We start from the raw sequence: 21,359 nt of genomic DNA, 5'->3' as shown, positions 1-21,359 counted from the left end.
TATATATAAGAGCATTGCTTAACATGAATAGACATTAACAGTCAAGCTCATTAGTTACTGAGCGTTTCTCAGCCTAACTTTCTCTGCCCTGTCCTCCCTTGTTCCTCAGGTGTGGTATCTGTTGGGGTGGCTGTTTTATCTACAGCTAGACAAGCCAGACCCCACAGAGGATGCAGAGAGCATCAGAAAATCAGCCAGAACTCACCTCACCAAAGTGAAAAAGGTAAGAACACGGGCACCTTTTCACCAGCTGACTACTAAATAGAGTTTTTTTCAGTATTTATTGTTGCAGATTTGCACATTTGTACTTTTCAGTACATTTGTACACATACACATCCTTTCAGACCCACAGCGCTGAGTTGTTTACTCACAGTGGAAGGATGGACAGAAACACCTGATGTTTTCAGATCTGGAGCAGCTTGATTTTCTCCTCTCTCTCTGAGAAGAAAGCTTTAAATGCTGTTTATCTGATGGGGGCAGGTTTGGGGTCTAGCAGGTCTGACTGGATAAAAGCGTAGAAACCTCATTGCAGAACATATATACATATACTGGTCCACATAACTATTGTGTATCTCAATATAAATGCCAGTCTAACATTTTCACTGTGTTTTTCTGAGGCCTTGGTCAGATGTTCAGTTTCTGAGGTCTGAAGATGTCCTAAAATGTCCCCCGAAGCCCCGCCTATGGCCATGAAATATTACAATAATGACTAAAATGTAATGGCACACAGCTGTTCTAAATATATTTTTATTTTTCCCCCCAAATGGCTCGTGCTCATGTGAAACATGAAATTGCCAATGTAGGTATTTCATTTCACTTTCGATTTTGCCAGGGTATTTGTGCTGATGTTTGGAAAAAGAAATGGCAAAAAGAGGTTTGCATTTACACTATATTGCCAGAAGTGTTCACTCGCCCATCCAAATCATTGAATTCAAGTGTATAAAACCAAGCCCCTAGGCCTGCAGACTGCTTCTACAGACAGTCTGAAAGAATGGGTCGCTCTCAGGAGCTCAGTGAATTCCAGCGTGGTACCGTGATCGGACGCCACCTGTCCAAGTCCAGTCGTGAAATTTCCTCACTACTAAATATTCCACAGTCAACTGTCAGTGGGATTATAACAAAGTGGAAGTGATTGGGAACGACAGTAATTCAGCCACGAAGTGGTCGGCCGCATAAAATGATGGATGCTGAGGCGTATAGCGTGCAGAGGTCACCAACTTTCTGCAGAGTCAATCACTACAGACCTCCAAACTTCATGTGGCCTTCAGAACAGCTCAAGAACAGCGTAGAGAGCTTCATGGAATGGGTTTCCATGGCTGAGCAGCTGCATCCAAGCCTTACATCACCAAGCGCAAGGCAAAGTGTGGAATGCAGTGGTGTAAAGCGCCACCACTGGTCTCTACCAGTGGAGACGTGTTCTCTGGAGTGATGACTCACTTCTCTGTCTGGCAATCCAATGGATGAGTCTGGGTTTGGCGGTTGCCAGGAGAACGGCGCTTGTCTGACTGAATTATGCCAAGTGTAAAGTTTGGTGGAGGGGGAATTATGGAGTGGGGTTGTTTTTCAGGAGTTGGGCTCGGTCCCTTAGATCCAGTGAAAGGAACTCTTAATGCTTCAGCAGACCAAGGGATTTTGGACAATTTCATGCTCCCAACTTTGTGGGAACAGTTTGGGGACGGCCCCTTCCTGTTCCAACATGACTGCGCACCAGTGCACAAAGCAAGGTAAATAAAGACATGGATGAGTGAGTTTGGTGTGGAAGCACTTGACTGGCCTGCACAGAGTCCAGACCTCAACCCGATAGAACACCTTTGGGATGAGTTGGAGTGGAGACTGTGAGCCAGGCCTTCTCATCCAACATCAGCTTCTGGAAGAATGATCAAAAATTCCCATAAACACACTCCTAAACCTTGTGCAAAACCTTCCCAGAGGAGTTGAAGCTGTTCTAGCTGCAAAGGGTGGACCGACATCATATTAAGCCCTATGCATTAAGAATGGGATGTCACTCAAGTTCATATGTGTGTGAAGGCCGTCGAGCGAATACTTTTGGCAATATAGTGTACATTTAATTCTTTTAATTAATTTTTTTTTTCATTTAATTTTTGGCTGGATTTGCCTCCCATAGACTATCCTCTTTGTTGACTAAGTGGATAAGTGGATTATCTTATATCTAATCTCAAACATATCTCCTAAACACTTGTACTTAATAGCTTTTTTTCATTGGAATTTAATTCAATGAAGAGGGATGTGACTTTTGTACAGTACTCAGTGGTCAAAAATGTTGATTTTTGGCTTTAAAAAATTTGCACAAAAAATAGAACTACAAGGAAGTGTCGGCCACTTTGTCGAGATTTAATAATTTAAATCTTGATAAAAACAAGAAACAGACTGCGGCCTGGTAGGAGACCATACACACATATTTTGGGACTGTCCGAAGTTTTCAGAATACTGGCAAAACATGCAAACTGAAATTAAAAAATGCCTAAATATAGAACTGCCCTTAGAACCATCTTGTTTTTTATGAGGAATATTACCAGAAAATGTAGGAAATAATAATAATAATACACTATTACTGAGACCCCTTCTACTAATTGCTAAAAAGATGATTAGGGTTTTATGGCTGAGGCCTCAGCCCCCCACGGTAATGCACTGGAGGGAAAAGGTTAAGAATGTTTAATATATGGAAAGTATAACTGCGAGACTACAACTAAGATCAGATGAATTCTTGACTAAATGGTCCTCAGTAATCACATATAATTGTTTTCAACAGATGTTTAAATGAAGCAGTTCCCTCTGTATGTGAGTACACACATGTAAATGTATTCAAAAGTACTGTGGGACTTGCTGTGAAACAGGTGTATTTGATTCATTTATGTTTATGGAACAATCTGGTTATCAATCCCTGAGGAACTACTTACAGACAATGAGAGGATGCTAAAATCCATGGATCTCCAGGACACACACCTCTGAGCCCTGTGCTGTGTCTTTTTTTTGAAGATATAACTGCACTTGATAAAAAAAGGAAATAAAAAGAAGGTAAAAAAAAAAAAACGAGAAACAATGATGAAAAACCCTTTTCCCTTCGCTCCCCCACGCCGGTCAGCTCACTCTCCTGTGCCAGTCAGCGCAGACGCGTTTAACGGGTTGAGCAGCAGAGGGAAAACAGCGACGAAGGACGTTCAGCTGTGTGGACCTGTTTCATGCTTTTCATGATGGATGTTTGAGAAGTGTTTTGTGAGCGTTGTTCTTATCAAGAGTGAGTTCAACGCTTAGAAACGTCTCCTCTATAGAACTTGAAAACGTCCTGCATGATATGCAGAACACAACAAAACAAGAACAAGTCCTCTCTAGCATATTAATGCAAACTACGGCCGCAGAGTCGGAAGGGACAAACATTCACAAATGACAACGTGTACCTAAAAAATTGTGAAAATAATGGTCTTGATTGGCCGGGCGGCCCCCTGTTCGCTATTGTCGAGAACATTGGGTTTCATTGCACATTCTGGAACATACTGGAATAATTTTAGTAGGTTTGTTTATAATCCGCCCAATGACCGCTGGGATAGGCTCCAGCATCCCCCCCGCGACTCTGAGGGAGAAGCGGCTTAGGAAGTGTGTGTGTGTGTGTGTGTGTGTGTGTGTGTGTGTTTCATGTAAGCTGTTTTTGTTTATTGTTGACTCAGTCGTGTGTTATTGAAAGCAGATTAAATCAGTAATAAGTGTGTTGTCTTTATTACCTTTTAGAATTTATGTTTAATTTACATTTATTCAAGAGCACAAATATAGCAAATAAAAAAAATTTCCGTTTCAGGATTCAGGCAGGTGCCTTGGCTTCCTTGGCTCGGAAGTTTGATTTTGGTGCACCTTCAATAATACGTATTTCCTACATTGAACAAAAAGAGATGGTTTTGTTAGGAGCATTTTGCTGGTCTTAACATTGCAGGTCCCATTTTTGCCTCTGGTTTTGATATAAACTCTGCATAAAAGCTTCATCAGTAGTTATGTTTACTTTGTTTATGCAGAGCCATATATAAAATGACAACAGGTTGAAAAAACAAAACAAATAAAGCCACTTTCAGTTTTCGGCCGGGTTGTCATTGACTTTTGGCTTCAGCCAGGAGTTTTTGTTTTGGTGCGTAGTAAGTATTTTGTCGGTCTTAACATTGCGGGTCAAGTTTGTAGCATAAAGTCAGGATATTGGTGTCCTCAAAATGTCTGTAAACCAACCCAAACATACAAACTCCATCATGTGGCCTGCATACTGTCAAGGTGTCAGGATGTTCATGTTATATAAACTGGTTTTGTTTATTGTGAAAGTAGATTTCATTCATAATAAAAAGCAGAAGAAAACAAAAAGCATAAAGTGGCAAATTAAGAAAAAAAAAGTTGTTTTGGCTTTTATCGAATTTCGACTAGGAATTTTAATATCGGTGTGTCATGTATAATAAAAATTTTCTAAGCGTAAACTGAACTTTAGTAATCAAAAAGAGTATTAAGCCTAAACTGTTGTAGGGAGAACTTTGTTGGTCGTAACATTGCGAGTGTTTTTGGTGCAAACTCAGGACATCAAAATGTCAGAAAACCAGTACACATACTAATATCAGAGATCATGCAGCCAACATATTACAATCATTTTATAAAGTTTATTTTATATAAACAGTTTTGTAAATTTATTTTCAGCTTAGTTGAGTGTTATTGAAATGATGGCACCCCTTAAAAACCCCAGGGTTATTGCCTTTATCTACGTTTATGGCATTTGACACTCTTATCCAGAGCGACTTACAATTTGATCAGTTTATACAGGGAGGCGAAGGTAGTGTTAGGAGTCTTGCCCAAGGACTTTTACAGTGTAGGGTGCTTGTCCAGGCGAGGGGATTGAACCCAGTCTACAGTGTAGAAGGCAGAGGTGTTACCCACCACACATTATTATTACATACAAAGCCTTATTATTCAGAAACCACAGGGACTTTAATGCAAACCGGCTGAGCTGTTCTGAGGTTATAGTGGTGTGTTATGAAACTTTGCGCCTGACTGTGGGATCTGGCCATTTGAGGCGTTAATTATCAATAAAAATGTATTATCTGTGTAAAGTATGAGTACTCAAAAACAAGTTTTTGGGAGCCATTTTCATTTAAGTGTTTTGCTGGTAACAACTGTTCCCTACATTTAACCTCAGTAACCAAAAAGGAATAGTTTTTGTGGGGACCGGTTTGCTGGTCTTAACTTTGCAGATTGTTTTTGGTGTAAACTCAACTTGAAAATGTCCAAATAAACACAACACAAACACATCATGGAGTCGACATGCTGTAAACATTTTACTAAGTTTACATTTTATAAACTGCTTTTGTTTTATTGCCGGCTCAGATTTGCACCTCAAAGCAGATTTGATCAATAATCAAAGGTATTTTCTTTAACCTTATAGCTTTTCTATTTAGTACATTTACGCAAAAGCATAAATAAAACCACCAGTTAAAACCCTTTAACTTTGGTTTCTGGTTTCAGCTTCTTGGACCTGGAATTTTCATTTCAGCCCAGAATTTTTATTTCAGTGCATCACTAGTAATGAGTATTCCCTACACTTCACCTCAGTAACCAAAACAAAGGCCCAATCCCATTTCACCCTTCGCCCCGACCACTTAGCCCTCACCCCTCAGTTTTGCAGATTCAAGCCTAGGGGTAGGGCGTCCTGATTCTTGTTGAGATAGAGGGGTAGGGTGACGTGTTAGGGCTACATGACCCTCCAAACGGAGATTTTTCCGAGACACAGTCCACACAGAGAGTTATGAGGGGAAAAAAAAGAAAAACTAGCAAGACGGCTGCGTGAGAGACCAATGAAACACACAAATGTGTGAATTCTCTCTGTTAAAAAAGTATAATAACCATTTCTTTGTATTAGTTTAATGTAGTTTCAGTGTATTATGCTCCTTTTTTTCATAACAAGCTTCAGAACTGCCGCACCATTTAAGGTGGAACAGGAAAACTTGAATAAGAAGCTGGTGAATATCTGACTTGAGCTTCACATCACTGTAGAATTAGGGGTGGGTGATAATAAATAATTGCGCCCCCCCCCCCCCCCCCCCTGTCTTTTGAAGGCATATGGTTCTCTAAATGTAAATAAAGCCCAGCAGTGAGAAGCTGAACTTTACCCTCGTCTGCTGTCACTGCAGACGGGCAGGGTCGTCTACAGAGCAGCGCTAGTAGCTGTTAATGAAGTAATCCAACCATCCATCCATCCATCCATCCATCCATTTTCTAAGCCGCTTCTCCGTCAGGGTCGCGGGGGGTGTGCTGGAGCCTATCCCAGCAGTCATCGGGCGGAAGCTAGGATACACCCTGGACAGGTCGCCAGTCCATTGCAGGGCAGACAGACAGACAGTCACTCACACACTCACACCTAGGGGCAATGTAGCACGCCCAATCGGCCTGACTGCATGTCTTTGGACTGTGGGAGGAAACCGGAGAACCCGGAGGAAACCCACGCAGACAGGACCCTGGCCACCCAGCCGGGGAATCGATTAATGAAGTAATGCTCTTCTTTATTTGAGGGTCCCATTTCAGAGGGACGATTTGAACCACTACCCCTTGTAACTCCGTTTCAACGGGCAAAGTGACACTCGAAAACAAGGGGTAGGGGGAAAAATGAGGAATGGGACTGGGCCAAAATAATATACAGAGTATTTTGTTGGTCCTGTTTATCTCTGCTTTTGGTATAAACTCAGGATGTTTTTTGCCCTCAAAATGTCTGAAAACCAACACCCACCCACACACATATACACACACACACACACACACACACACACCCACACACACACATGCGCACACACGGGATGATCAGCATTTCTTTGTTCAATACGGAAGCTTCTTGTGCTCTGCAGGACTTTTGCTGCAAACACATGCATTCCCTCTCCTCCCCCTCTTTTTTTTTTCCATCTGCGCTCCGTTCTCCCAGCATGTCCTCTCTCCTTTCACCGGGGTGAAATTTCTCTCACACCGCCGGCGGTCGCAGGCTATGGAAATGGAAAATGAAAAGCAAAGTTTGAGCGAAAGAGAGAAGGTGAGAGCGCATCTAGCAAGCGGAGGGAGGAAAGAAGGTGTCGAACTTCTACCTGCTTTACCTGCTCTCTCTCATTCTCTCTCTTTCTCTTCCCCCTGCCGTTTTTTCCTCTCTCTCTTTTTTTTTTTTTTTTCCCCATCTCCTCCAGTGGCCTTTCACTGCTCGAGTTATTAGAGTTTGGTTTCTCTCTGAAGTTGCCTGTGGTCACTGTGTGTGGACTTCTCATTTCTTTTTTCCCCCCCTCTGTTCTTTCCTGTCTCTTTCCTCCCTCTCTTTCGCCTCCTCGCTATATGAACCGTCATGCTCCGGCCTTCGTTCTCTCACCCCCTCCCTCTGCCTCCTGTCCTTTTTCTTTGTGGGAGGACTAAAGAATTTGCTACGTTTTGTCCTTGGCGCGGTCATGGAAGATGAATTGTTGCACCACACAAACACGAAAACAAATTCGCATACTGTCCCTTTCTTTCTCTCTCTCTCTCTCTCTCTCTCTCTCTCTCTGTCCCTTTATCTTTTAGGGATGGGCGTAGTTATTCATATATCTGAATGTACAGTACTGTGTAAAAGCACAGACCACCTTATATTCACTTAGTTTCTAGTTAAGTACCACTTTACTGCTGTTGAAACAAAACCTTGTATCTTCAAAATGGTAACTTTACAGGAGAAGGAAAAAACTTGATTTACTTTAAGTGTAAGTCAATGGAACCAGACGTCTTTCCATGCCATTTTGTGCCTTATGTTGTGGTCGCTTCAGCATGAAATTTGCACACAATGTAAAGGTCAACACGCATTTTCAAATGAGGTCAAAAAACAAAAATTGGGCAAAAATGGAGATATGAGGTTTTATTCTGACAGCAGCGACGTATTCATTTTTGGGGGGGGTATTTCAGAAGAGATTGCGTAGAAGACAATCCTCTTGCGTAAGGAAGGGGGAAGGGACATAGGTGAGGGAAAAAAAACAGGAGTTTGAGGCTCTGCAAGATCCAGACGACACCAACACTGTCGAGATTAAATAAACAGCACTTAAAGCTTCCGTCTTTGAGAGAGAGGAGAAAATCGAGCTGCTCCAGATCTGAAAACATCCACAGGTGTTTCTCTCCGTCCTTCCACTCTGAGAAGACGACTCGGTGCTGTGGGTCTGAAAGGATGTGTAGCTGTCAGGAAGCCGTTAAAGAGAAAAGGAGATGAAAAAGAAGACAGTTTGGACTAAAACACTAGAACTGGACACTTGAAATGTGGAGCTTTGCTTGGACTGTGAGATGCAGAAGTGCAACCAACGTCTGAGATTGAACTTTGGAGATATAGGGGAAAAAAACTGAAAGTATTGAAGCTCAAGAGGAGGCTAAATACTGCAAAAAAACATATTGTGTTTAGTTTTTGAGGTTTCTGTATGTTTATTTTTGCTGATGGACTGAGTAACTTGTCCCATTACTGCCCAATCTAATGCAATTTAAAACAATCTTGGATATGAGGAAAATATTCCACTGCCTGTCTTACTGGCTATCAAAGTTTTAGGACAGAAAATCAATAAATACGCATATGCTAATCATTTATTTCCCCCATTAATCAGCAATAGAATCAAAATTCTTATATATTTAGGTCACAGACACTCTAACAATTAATGTCAATATATCTGAGCTGATAATTGTTTTTAAAGTCCGTATCAGTAAAATGCACGTCATTTAGAAGGCGCTACGTAAAGTTTGATCCAAAACATGGCAGATATCAATATTCTGTTGGCATGTGCGACTGTGTCATGCACTGTAGATACATTGAAATTGTCATTAACCAAACTACCAACACAATTCCACCATAATCTTGCAGTTTTAAGTGTTAACCTTTTGGGTGTCTACATAACACATTGATAGCATCTTGCATAAACACTTCATAACATTGTTGAGGAAAATGTTATTCATACACTGAGTCTCACCATCACACTAAGATACAGTCAAGTGATGGCGTCTAACATATCAATGAGTATTTTACTGTCCATGTAGTAAAGTGACATGTCAAGCAACGAATGCTGAAGCAAATACTTAAAAAGAAGTCAAAGGGTTACATGAAACAGGCCTGAGTGTCAAAGCACTTATTGAGGGATAAAGCGAGGTCATTTTTATTTTGCCTGTCCAGGAATGAGACATTTTACTGAAAACAGTGTGCTTTTTAAAGAAAACATGTAGGACTTTTATTTTGAAAAATGCATCTCAATAAAATGACATACAGTAGTAGTAGTCCATATAATATCATGTAAAACGTGTACTTTATAAATGCTGATTTAGACACTGATGAACCCGCTATGAAGTGTTTAGAAGTGCAAGATGTTTAGAATGTGTTATGTAGACACCCTTCAAGAAAAGCGTGACCACGATTTAGTTAAGGTGATCCAACAGAGAGGCTGAGCCGCGGCAATGCTATTTCTCTATGTCTATCTATCTATCTATCTATCTATGTCTATCTATCTATCTATCTATCTATCTATGTCTATCTATCTATCTATCTATCTATGTCTATCTATCTATATCTGTCTATATGTCTATCTGCATATCTATCTATGTCTGTCTATCTATCTATGTCTGTCTATCTATCTATGTCTATCTATCTATATCTATCTATCTATCTGTCTATGTCTATCTGCATATCTATCTATCTGTCTATCTATGTCTATCTATTTCTCTATGTCTATCTGCATATCTATCTATCTATCTATCTATCTGTCTATCTATGTCTATCTATCTATCTATCTATCTATCTATCTATCTATCTATGTCTATCTATTTCTCTATGTCTATCTGCATATCTATCTATCTATCTATCTATCTATCTATCTATCTATGTCTATCTATCTATCTATCTATGTCTATCTATCTATCTATCTATGTCTATCTATCTATCTATCTATCTATGTCTATCTATCTATCTATCTATCTATCTATCTATGTCTGTCTATCTATCTATCTATCTATCTATGTCTATCTATCTATCTATATCTATCTATCTATCTGTCTATATGTTTATCTGCATATCTATCTATCTATCTGTCTATCTATCTGTCTGTCTGCATATCTATCTATCTATGTATATCTGTCTATCTGTCTGTATATCTGTCTATCTGTCTGTCTATCTATCTATCTATCTATGTCTATCTGCATATCTATCTATCTATCTATCTATCTATGTCTATCTGCATATCTATCTATCTATCTATCTATCTATCTATCTATCTATGTCTATCTATCTCTCTGTGTCTATCTATCTATCTATGTATATCTGTGTATCTGTCTGTCTATCTATCTATCTATCTATCTATCTATCTACGTCTATCTATGTCTATCTGCATATCTATCTATCTATCTATATCTATCTATCTATCTATCTATCTATCTATCTATCTATCTATCTGTCTATCTATCTCTCTGTGTCTATCTATCTATCTATGTATATCTGTGTATCTGTCTGTCTATCTATCTATCTATCTATCTATCTATCTATCTATCTACGTCTATCTATGTCTATCTGCATATCTATCTATCTATCTATCTATCTATCTATCTACCTATCTATCTACGTCTATCTATGTCTATCTGCATATCTATCTATCTATCTATCTATCTATCTATATCTATCTATCTATCAGATATTCGAATAGCACCAAAATAGTGCAAAAGAAAACAAGTTGCACCTTTGGTTGTCCTTTTCTGCACCCTTAAAGGTCTCATGGCTGGAGTGTCTCCTCTGAAGCGCAACACTTCATTAGTTATGGTTGATTTGATGCACTATCGACGTATAATTAAGGTGATCCAACAGAGAGGCCGAGCCGCGGCAATGCTAAGCTCTCGTGTTGATCGATCTTGGCATTCTCCTCAAGGCCTTCACACTGAGACTCTCCATACACAGCGGCTAAACACACTTTACTGAGCACTGACCCTCAAGCAGAACCATACCAAATTGCCTTTGCAGTTTAGCCACATACAGGTGAAAAGCAAAACAAATAGATATAATGATTAATGGAAACTTAAACCACTAGTGAGCCAGCAAAAGTATTTGTCCTTCAGCAAGTGCAGAACTTTTTTTCTGAAAAAGCTGCTCCTGGAAAATGAAGTAGTTTAGAAAAGTGTAGGAGTAAACCAAAGTAGGCTTAAGCAAAAATTCAGATTTCAATTACAGACCTGTAGCTCTCAGTGAGGGGCGGGAGACGAAGTGATGTGAGTAAGAATTGTGTAATACTTCGTTTTATGGTTCACTGTAGGTGTTTTGTAGCAGAGATCTTCAAAATTCAGGCTTTGAATCCAGTTTTTGGTTTTGTATTTTGTGCTTATTGATGGTTAACTGAACTCTAAATGTAACTGACTGATCCCCTGGTGTCAGACCCTTATTAACATGTCCTGTACGGAGAACATGTTTCAGCTCTGTCTGCATTATTTCCCACCAAGACTTAAGAAGTTTCTGTAATATGGCCCCAGGTATTCATTTGGAAGATTCTTGGAGTGCGGTTCCCTTTTCCTGGAAGAATAAAAGGTAAACTTCACTAGGGAAGAATTTTTCCTGGTAGGGCATCTTAATGGGAGATGAACTACTGGTGTGTAAGAAGGTCTGCATGATTTGGTAAGTGAGGGGAATCTCTTACCTTTTGCACCATCCTTTAAGTGAGTGCACCTCGCCAACTGTGTGGTGTGGCCATGTTTGAAAGAGCAGGGAGGCAGGGAAGTGATGTTGAACAAATAGTCCCAGTAGTGATACGCATGGTTGCGTTAAGCAGAGTGTATGTATGAGGAGACCCAGACCATACAGGAGCACAGTGTTCTGCTACAGAGTATTCAAGGGCCAGCGCTGAAGTACGGAGTCTGGAAGCCATGCCCTACAAACAGTGGCCAAATGTGACTGTTAGGTGTTCAGTTTGGGCCATAAAGGTCAAAACTCAGACAAAAGAGAAGTCCTGCCTTGATAGTGCTAATTTATGCTACGTTCACATTACAAGCCTCATTGTTCAAATCTGATTTACTCAAATCTGATCTCTCTGTCATGATGGTTCATGCTCGTTTAGGTTATTCAAATCTGTCATTAATGTGGACGAACCAGCGTCCTGAAATGACCCACATGTGCACATCCTACTCAGTAATGTCACGTGAATGAATCACTGCATCATCAGCACAAACTAACAAGCAGAACGAGCTTCACTGAGAAGATCATTAACTCTGATCAGCTCTCGGCTTCATTATTAGAGCCAGACGATGGAGAAAAAGGTGAGATGAGCTGCTTTTCCACCGTTTACAGGCTTTAACTTCTGCGGCGCTGCTGCCAGAGTAACTCTGAATGATGGTGCATTGGAACAAAAGGGCATGGATTCTGATCCGAGCATCACATTTAGGTCACATGGCCACAAATTGGGTGCGTATCCGATCTAGGATCACATATGAAAGTGCCTCAGGTCCGATTTGAAAGATTTGCCCTGAAAGCATCAGATATGAGTCACATTAGGGCAAAAAATCGGATTGGTGCCATTTCAGATAATGGGAAAGCTCCTACAAATCCGAAAGAAATCTGAGTAAGAGTACACATGATCTGAGAGATCTGAAATCTGAGATTACTAAAATGAAATCCAGCTCTTTTTATCATATTTCTGTAATCCGATTTTTAGATCGGAGTATGCTGGTTTACATGATCGTTTGAATGATCAGATAACTGAAGAAATTCTATGATCAGATTAGCTTTTCCCTTTGTCACCTGTAGCCTGAGGAATTGTATGTAAGCTATAAGGAAAAATTCAATCAATATATGACCTAATGCTGTAATTACGAGTCTGAAATGTGAATTTCTTGCACATGGTTTCACCTTGGAGTGCTGATGTCTGAACTGAAAAAGTGCTTTACGCTGGTGCCGAGACGGAGCCCTCAAATGTTCCTTTATCGCGTATGAGAAGCTTAACGACGTGGTAATATTGTGAATATGAATGTGAAATTAGCGGTTTTGGTTTAAACAATAGGTCTTGTCTGCCACACTGCTTCTAAAGAGCTGAAGACTCAAAATAAAAGCACTTTATACATCCTGTTCCATTTGATACACAGGAGCTATATTTGGTTTTCTGATACGCAGAACATCACAGCAGCCCATTTCACCACAGTTACGCGCTGGCTGGTGTATGATTGGTTTTTTGTAGCAAATGTTTTTGGCTTTTTTGCAAATAAGAAAGTAAACCTTTGTGGAGTCGGGGAAGCGCTTTAGTGAAAGTGTTGTCCTATTTTCAACTGCTAAAAAATCACTACAAAGTGCCATTGAGTAAAGCACATAAACGCTCACTCTGTCTTGAAAATGTGCAACAATTTAGTGTCTATATTAGTATCAACTGTATGTTTAATGTAGGAAGTGCAAAGCTGTGTCATGGGTTTGTTTTCTATTTGCTAAATATTTGCTTCTAGTCTTCATAACTTCATAACGGTTTAAGCAACAGATATGATCCCCATATCAGGACATTCAGGAGACTCGCTTCTAACTAGTTAGCGTGACGTTATCAAGCTGTGACGTTGGCATCATTGAGTAACTTGGCTTGGAAAACCACCCAAAATCAATCCTGATACCAGTGCTCTGCTTTTTGCTCATCATATTCCAACAATAGGTTTAAAACAGTGACATGATTCACACGTCAGACCACTCAGCAGACTCTGCCTCACCATCCAGAGTGATTTCCTCCACCTGTGACCATCCATCAGCCAGAAATCCTAAAATCACCCATAAACCACTGTCTACTGTTATACTACACCTCTGCTTTTAGCTTTCATATTACAAACAAAGAGTTAAAAACAGTGACATAATTCATCAGAACACTCAGAAGAACCTGCCATCACTGGCCAGAGTGAGAGAAACCAGCTCTAACATCCCGCAGCCCAGAAATACAGTACAAACACAGCCAGATCACTGTAAAACCCGCTGCCTCAGCCTTCATATGGCAACAAATGGGTTAAATAACTTGATACAAACAGTCTTTGTTTTAGTCCGGCTTATGATTTCACATCCAAAAGACTACAGGTAGAACAGAAACTAGCTTGGATTGTATGCATGTACTTCACATAGAAAGTAAACAAAAGCACTATTTAGATGGGAGTAGTTTAACATGGGGAGGTGGGGTAATGCAGTTTTACCACAGAACATCTGTAATGGACCTGAAATCGTTCTATATGCCCGTATTAGGAACTCTGTGGTACACAAAACATGATTTCCCACGAAAGTCTCCTATTAAACCTAAACACAATTATAAACCAACAACAGCTGCTCAGTCTATTGGCTAATCCTGTCAGCACCTCTTAACTATCACTTTTGACAAAGCTTGCTGGTTTGTGTGTAAGGATGTAAGTGAATATGAACTTTTTTGTTTGACGAAAATCAACGTAGTATCTGATTTAGAAGCACTTAAAAATGAGTATATTGGCTTCCGAGTGGCGGAACCATCTAAGTGTTGGCCCTATCATGAGGAGATCTTGAGTTCAATCCCCGGTGATGCTACAGCCGTCCGTGGCCAGGAGGCCAAGAGAGCACAGTTGGCCTCGCTCTCTCTGGGTGAGTAGGATGGCACCTCCTTCTCCCCCCATCACTCAATGCGATGCTAGTCAGCGCAGGCGTCTATTTGCTGACGTAACAGATCTGGCGGTTGGCACTTTCCTCCAAGCATGTTCAACTGTCCAACGACGTTGTGTGAGTAGCAGTTCGAAAAGACGCGGTGGCGCTTCACAGGTCTCTGAGGAAGCCTGTGCTGCCTTCACCCTCCTAGCATTGATAGTGTCAAGTATTTGGGGGAGCCTTACCTAGCAGGTGGAATTAGAAGTGACTAAATTGGGTAAAAAAAAAATTTAAAAATGACTATATTAAATTCAGATGGGAGTAAAATCATTGAGAAATGGCAGCAGTGATTGCACACGTCTCCATGTACAAGTAATCCCATTTGAGTAGAACTGAAGTTATAATTTTGTTTGAATTTAAATCAGTGAACCCAATGCATTTGTCTCCCTCATTTATATGAACTGAAGGACGATCGGGTGGAGATACTGGGAGCTCTGGCTAATGTTTTTCTCTACAATCCATCACGATTAACAAATAATGTGGTCTTTTTAACAGGAAGTTGTACTCCTCCCATTAAGGCACACAAAGTGGTGACTAAGATTCTGAGTTCAGCTGTGATTCCAGATGTATCACAAAGTGCAGTTTAAACCAGTGATTGGCAGACACGTTTGCTCTTTGACTAAGAAAAAAATGTGAGCAAGGCTTTTGTTGTTTCTTGCACTAGGTGGACTTCCAGCTGCTACTTGAGTGCTTTGGTTTAAGCCAGGGGTCGGAAACATGCGGCTCTTTTACAGTCCTGTTGCGGCTCCACAGCAGAATTAGATTTGTAGGTAAAATATAGTAAAATAAAGCTCTTTACAGTAAAATAAAGCTCTGCTGATTGTTCATCACAGTTAACAGTAAATGGTCTTAAACGCTGGAGTTAATGTAGAACTGCTAATTTACCAACATTTAACCCTGAAGCTTGATGTGCAAACTGCTGGCCACCACAGAAACGCGGATAACCATCTCGCCCGGCTGGTAACTAACAAAACGGCAAAGAGAAAGATTTAAGATGAACGTCGATCATTTGGACTTGTTTGCATTTATAATCACTCCAGCTGGCTTCCAAATATGTTTAATCTGCAACAACTAACTGACAAACACTGAACATTCGCAAGGCTGAAATCAGATTCCTGTTTGAACTTTCCAGTTCCACCTTAAATGGTGCAGCAGTTAGATTCTGGCACGTCAGGGGACATTTAAGTTGGAATGGGAAAATTCAAACAAGAATCGGGCGAATGACGAGCTGACGTCAGATTTGTAAAGAGTCCAGTGTTGAGGGACATTTTACAAGAAGCTGCTCCATTTTTGAGGGAAAGTTTCCTGCCAGAGATGCGAGAAAAGTGGCTATAGCTGAGCTTAAAGCAGAACAAAGCTAGTCTGTGTTTTCATTTCTATTATATTTTTAGCCTTTACTAGAACATTAACACATACTGAGGCAAATAGCCAGGATGGTGAATCATTACCTCAATTAAATAGACACTGAAACTTGACAAAATGGCTCGTCTTAATGTTTGGATGGCCAGCGCCTGGTTTTAAGCACTGATGACACAGAACCTGTAAACATGTCCAGGTATCTTTAAGTGTCTAACATGCTTGTGTGTAATGTGAACATGTGCACTAGCAGAGCAGTGTCTAAAGCACAGTGTACAGAAAATGAATCACGAAATCTCACATACGTTCTGTTTCCAAGAATTCGTCATTGTTTTTGTGATGTTTTGAGTCATTTATATGAGCCATATGAATGTTTTTAGGATGGGTTGTATCAAACTTCACATGCTGGTTAGATCTCCCCATCACACGATTCTAGCATGCTGGGAAAGAAAAAGCTAACCGACTTTTAGGTTCACGGGTCTAGACGTGATCTCATAATGAGAAGGTCTGGGGGCAACCATGACGAATTTTGGACTGAATGTAGGTGGGAACATAGACTGTTTTGGGTGACCACAAATAGAGTCGCAAATTTTAAACTAGTCCAAGGTTTCAAATCAAATAATCACGTTTATTGTCGCATCACATTTACACAGGTGGAAAGGGAGTGAAAATCTTGCGTAGCCCCTTTATAGAATTTAAATACAAAACAATATATAAATATCTAAGAAAAAAAAGATATGCGCACACAGACACACACAGACACACACATATATGCCGACTCTAAATATACACAATATACACTGATATTGCACTATTCCAGTGTACAGTTGTACAGTAATAAGTTATGGAATAAAACCATGACATGTACTGTTGTACACATTCCATATGTGCAGTTAGTTTGAGGTAGATAATACATGAGATGCAGGTACTCAGGGATGGATATGGATAGAAGATGTAGAAGATGTCAATTTATATGTGTAAGTACAGATTTGCTAGATTGAAGGTGCAGAGCATCAGAGTGTCTGATGAGATGTGGATGGAGGTAGTGATTGTCCATAGAGATGCTGACTCAGAGGTGCAATGACAGGCCTATAGACCGATTATACCAGCACTGCTGGCTGTTCAGCAGCCTGATGGCCCTGGGGGAAGAAACTGCCTCAGAACCAGCTGGTTCTGGACTTTAAGCTTCTGTACCTCCTCCCGCTTGGCAGCTGTGAGAACAGTCAGTGGCCTGGGTGGGTGGAGTCCTTTAGAATCCTCCTGGTCTTCCTCAGGCAGCAGCTGGTGTATAAGTCCAAAAGGTTTGGGAGCTGGACCCTGGTGATGTGCTGGGCTGTCTGCACCACCCTCTGCAGAGCTTTCCGCTCAATGGCAGTGCAGTTTCCATACCAGGTGGTGAAGGAGCCTGTTAGAACGCTCTCCACCGTGTATGTTCTGAAGATTCGGGGGTTCATGCCAAACCTCTTCAGCCGCCCGAAATGGAAGAGGCACTGTTGTGCCTTCTTTACCTCCCGTGTGGTTTGTTCATGAAATTGGAGCTTAATGTAGGGGGCGATGGTGAGCTTGTTAGCATTGTCCACCAGAAAACCCAAATTAAGCATGTAGAAGCATATTTACTCTTGTTAGCAGCAAAGGTTTAATAGGTTGCCCCCAGATGTGTATACTCGTTATGAGATCCCATCTGTCCCTGTGAGACCAAAAGAAGGACCATCCTTCCCACCCAGAGTGAGTGAGGCCAATTATGCTGTCCTGGACTCCAAGCCACAGATGGCTGTAGCATAGCCATCGACCGAACCCTTGTTCTAATTTACTCCATCTTAATTTGTGCTAGTTGAGTGGCCAGCTTAGCTTGATGCATATCTCTGCAGGTTTGCACAGTGCCTTGTGGAACATTTGGAAATGTGCACATTGTGGCCTTCACAAGCCTTTCTGAGCTGCGTTTAACCATGAACCCCTCGTTTATGTCTCAACTCAAAGACTTAATGTGCATCTTTACAGATATATAAATCGGTGTTATTGATGATGTCACCAAAAAAAACCCAAAAAACTGGAAAATCGCATTCGGCAGGAAAGGCTAAACACTCAGCATGGTGAGTAAACCACAGTGAAAGTGGTCAATACACTGTTATTCCCTACTTTTCAGCAAGTTCTGCTTTGGTTTAGCCAAATGAACACAGTTGGCTGATGTTATGAACTGCATTTCTATTAAACCCCCCAACTAAATTGTGATGACGCACTAATGCACCCAGACCTGCTCGTCCACACAGCTGTTTTGTACAAAGCATACTGTAGCGCGACTTGTGCTACCCCGCGCTCATGGAGGACACTGGAGACAGGGTTCAAGGTCGCAGCAGCCGTCTTACTTTATGTTCCCACCCAACAACCAAACCTACGCTGGCCACTTTTCATTGGCTTCAGGCTGGACAGTCAAATCCTCTTTCCCCCTAAACTAAGCTTGTCAGCTCTTCAGTCTTTCTTTGCTGCTGCTGCTTGTCTCTCTGTCCTCTCCGTTTCCTCTCTGCTGTTTAAACAAGGCATCTGAGCCGAGAGGGAATGAGAGCTCCTCGCTCTGCCTCCCCGTCACCAGCCCCACTCTGCATCTCGGCTGCTTTGATCGAACATGAAGTGTAGTTCAGGGCTCGCATCCCACCTTCGTGCCTCTCATGGCTGCCATCGTCGTCCTCCCCTCTCTGGCAGCCCATGTCCCCCTCCTGTCATCACTCACGTCACCCGGTGGTGTTCGGAATTTGAGCACGGTCACCCGCCTGCCCGCAGTTTTCCCCGCCCCCTGTCCCCCTCACCGGGCTTCGTTCCTGCTTGTAGTTCGGGTTCCGCCTTCCAGTTCGGGTTCCGCCTTCCTCGAGGCCCAGGGGCCGGGCGCATGCCATACATACTTTATTTCTTTATTTTAGTACCATTTATTTTTATGACTGAGAAGATTGCTTCGTTCAAAAGGAGGAATGATCTTTGCGTCTTTAATCTGTTGAAAGAAATGTTGAAATATTTAAGCATTATTTTTCGGCCCCACGTTATACTAAGTGTCTCTAATAACACATGAATAACGCAACAACACTAACTACTGATAATTTAGTCAATGTTACAGATGCATTACAGAAGTACAGCCTAGGTAATTATACATGTGTAGCATCTTCAGGTTTGCCTCATGTAATTACACAAGTGTATCTTTTTGATATACAACAGATCAGAAGTCCAGCATTTAAGGAAGTATGTTTTACATCTAACATTTGTTTTACGTTATTACTATGGAATAACTAATTACATTCTACTTACATAACTACACATGAACTGTCCTGGAGTTGTGTTAAACCTACACTTTAAATTAACGGACTGTTCCTGTGTAGTTACTATGTAGTTACTGTGTAATAATGCTGTGGTAATATAGACTTTGCTTTTGGAAGTAATTCAACACATTAATTAATGTAATAACAGTTACATCTTACAATAACTTACATAACGTCTTAATGTAAGTTATTACATCATTCCTTTCACTGCTGAATAAAAAGACCTGCTATTCCGGTCTGATTACAAATGTAATTACATTTGTTATTACTTTTGTGTAGGTACATGAGAGTGAATAGGCTGTTACAATTATTAAGATACATTTGTGTTATTACATGAGGCAAGACTGAAGTTGATACACGTGTAATTACATAAGGTTTACCTCTTTAGTCCAGTTGTAACTGTGACCAAGTCATTAGTAGTTACATTGTTTTTGCATGTGTTGTTCACATGTAACTACACAGTTATTAGACGCTTAATTTAAAGAGGGACACATTTTTCCTCTGCCGATTAATCGTAACTGTAACAAGCGCTAATATAAATCGATCTTTGGTCCAAAGCCCTTCAGAGCCGCCGCCATACAAGTCTGACGTTTCTTATCATAAGTCTCTGAAACTGCAAGCTTATAATATATTATAAGTCTCTGTGAAGGTGTTACCCTCTTGACTCGCCCCGGTCGGGGTGTTGGCAGCTTTACTGAATTTAAAACCTTAAAACGTGTGTCAGTTAAAATGATTTACACTTAAGATTCCCGTAAAGCTTTTCCTTATAGTCTGTCTTTTTAAACCTCAAATCAACTTGCAATAGTTTGACGTCTCTCTCTTTTTGGTAGCGACACGACATGAATTCTGAGTTTTTAACAGGAGCTTAAAGGACGTTGAGTGACGAAATCAGCACAGCAGTTCAAAATATGTAAATAAGGCCCAAAAAGTCCTGCTCCTGGCTTCTGGCTGGAGTCCAGGCTTGTGAATATTTAATTACGTTCGTTAACATCGCATGAAATGTCTTAATTATTCATCCAGTCTTTAATCAGTGCCCCGTGTCGGCCTGGCTTTTGTTGGCTCCGTCATTAATACAGCCATAATAAGGCAAACAGTAATTATTTATTAATTAGGCTTTTGGATGGCTGTCTCTCCACAATGTGAAATATTCTGTGGAATAGGAATGGGAGCAGAAAAGGTCCAGGCTATGGACTGAATGCAACATACGTGGCATGGTCACAATTTTGTAGTCTTCTTTTATCATTCTGCCCTTAATTTATGGTGCTAAATGTTTTCACAGCTGTGAGGAACTGAATTAACTACGTTTTACAACATTCCATTTTATTCTCTTTTCCAGTCTTGGATATAATGGCCTATATTTCTGTTTGAGATTACATTTACAATCACAGCATTTAGCAGGCGCTCTTATCCACAGCGACGTACAAGGAGTGCTTTGTCTATCTAGAGAAAGTATCTTTGCTAGTTACCAATAGGTTAGAGAGAAAGATGGTCCTGACCTCTGATACTGCTAGAAACAAAAGTCACTATAGATACCAAGAGAGAAAGGAACACAGAGCAGTGCAAGTACAATACATGACCATCAATACTTAATTCAGTGCTCATTTAAGTGCTCTATAAAGAGATGTGTCTTCAGTCTGCCTTTGAAGACAGTAAGAGTCTCTGCTGTATGGACAGCCAGTGGGAGTTCGTTCCACCACTTGGGTGCCAGTACAGAGAACAGTCTTGATGCTTGTCTTCCACGCGCCTTGAAGGATGGCGGGTCAAGCCTCGTGGTACAGCTCGAGATTTCACCGTTGCCATCAAGTAGGGAGGAGCTGGTCCATTTTTGGCTTTGTAGGCAAGCATTAGGGTTTTAAATCTGATGCGTGCTGCTACAGGACACCAGTGAAGGGAGCGCAGCAGTGGGGTGACATGGGTGAACTTTGGGAGATTGAAGACGAGCCGTGCTGCCGCATTCCGGATGAGTTGCAGGAGCTTAATCAAATCAAGTCAAATTTATTTGTGGAGCACTTTTTACAACTGATTTTGTCACAACGCAGCTTCAC

At 40.9% G+C, this 21,359-nt stretch overlaps 1 protein-coding gene across 1 annotated transcript in view; it reads left to right on the top strand.

Moving 5' to 3' along the window:
• si:dkey-12j5.1 (probable assembly chaperone of rpl4) overlaps window positions 1-21,359 on the top strand; it is a 215,966-nt gene that overhangs the window by 158,247 nt on the left and 36,360 nt on the right. Inside the window, exon 10 of the mRNA XM_017695782.2 lies at window positions 110-223. Coding sequence (XP_017551271.2) covers window positions 110-223 — 114 coding nt within the window. The remainder of the gene's footprint in view (window positions 1-109; window positions 224-21,359) is intronic.

The sequence above is a fragment of the Pygocentrus nattereri genome, chromosome 24, assembly GCF_015220715.1.
Source record: "Pygocentrus nattereri isolate fPygNat1 chromosome 24, fPygNat1.pri, whole genome shotgun sequence".
NCBI lineage: Eukaryota > Metazoa > Chordata > Actinopteri > Characiformes > Serrasalmidae > Pygocentrus > Pygocentrus nattereri.
This window is presented reverse-complemented; position numbering and strand designations above follow the sequence as displayed.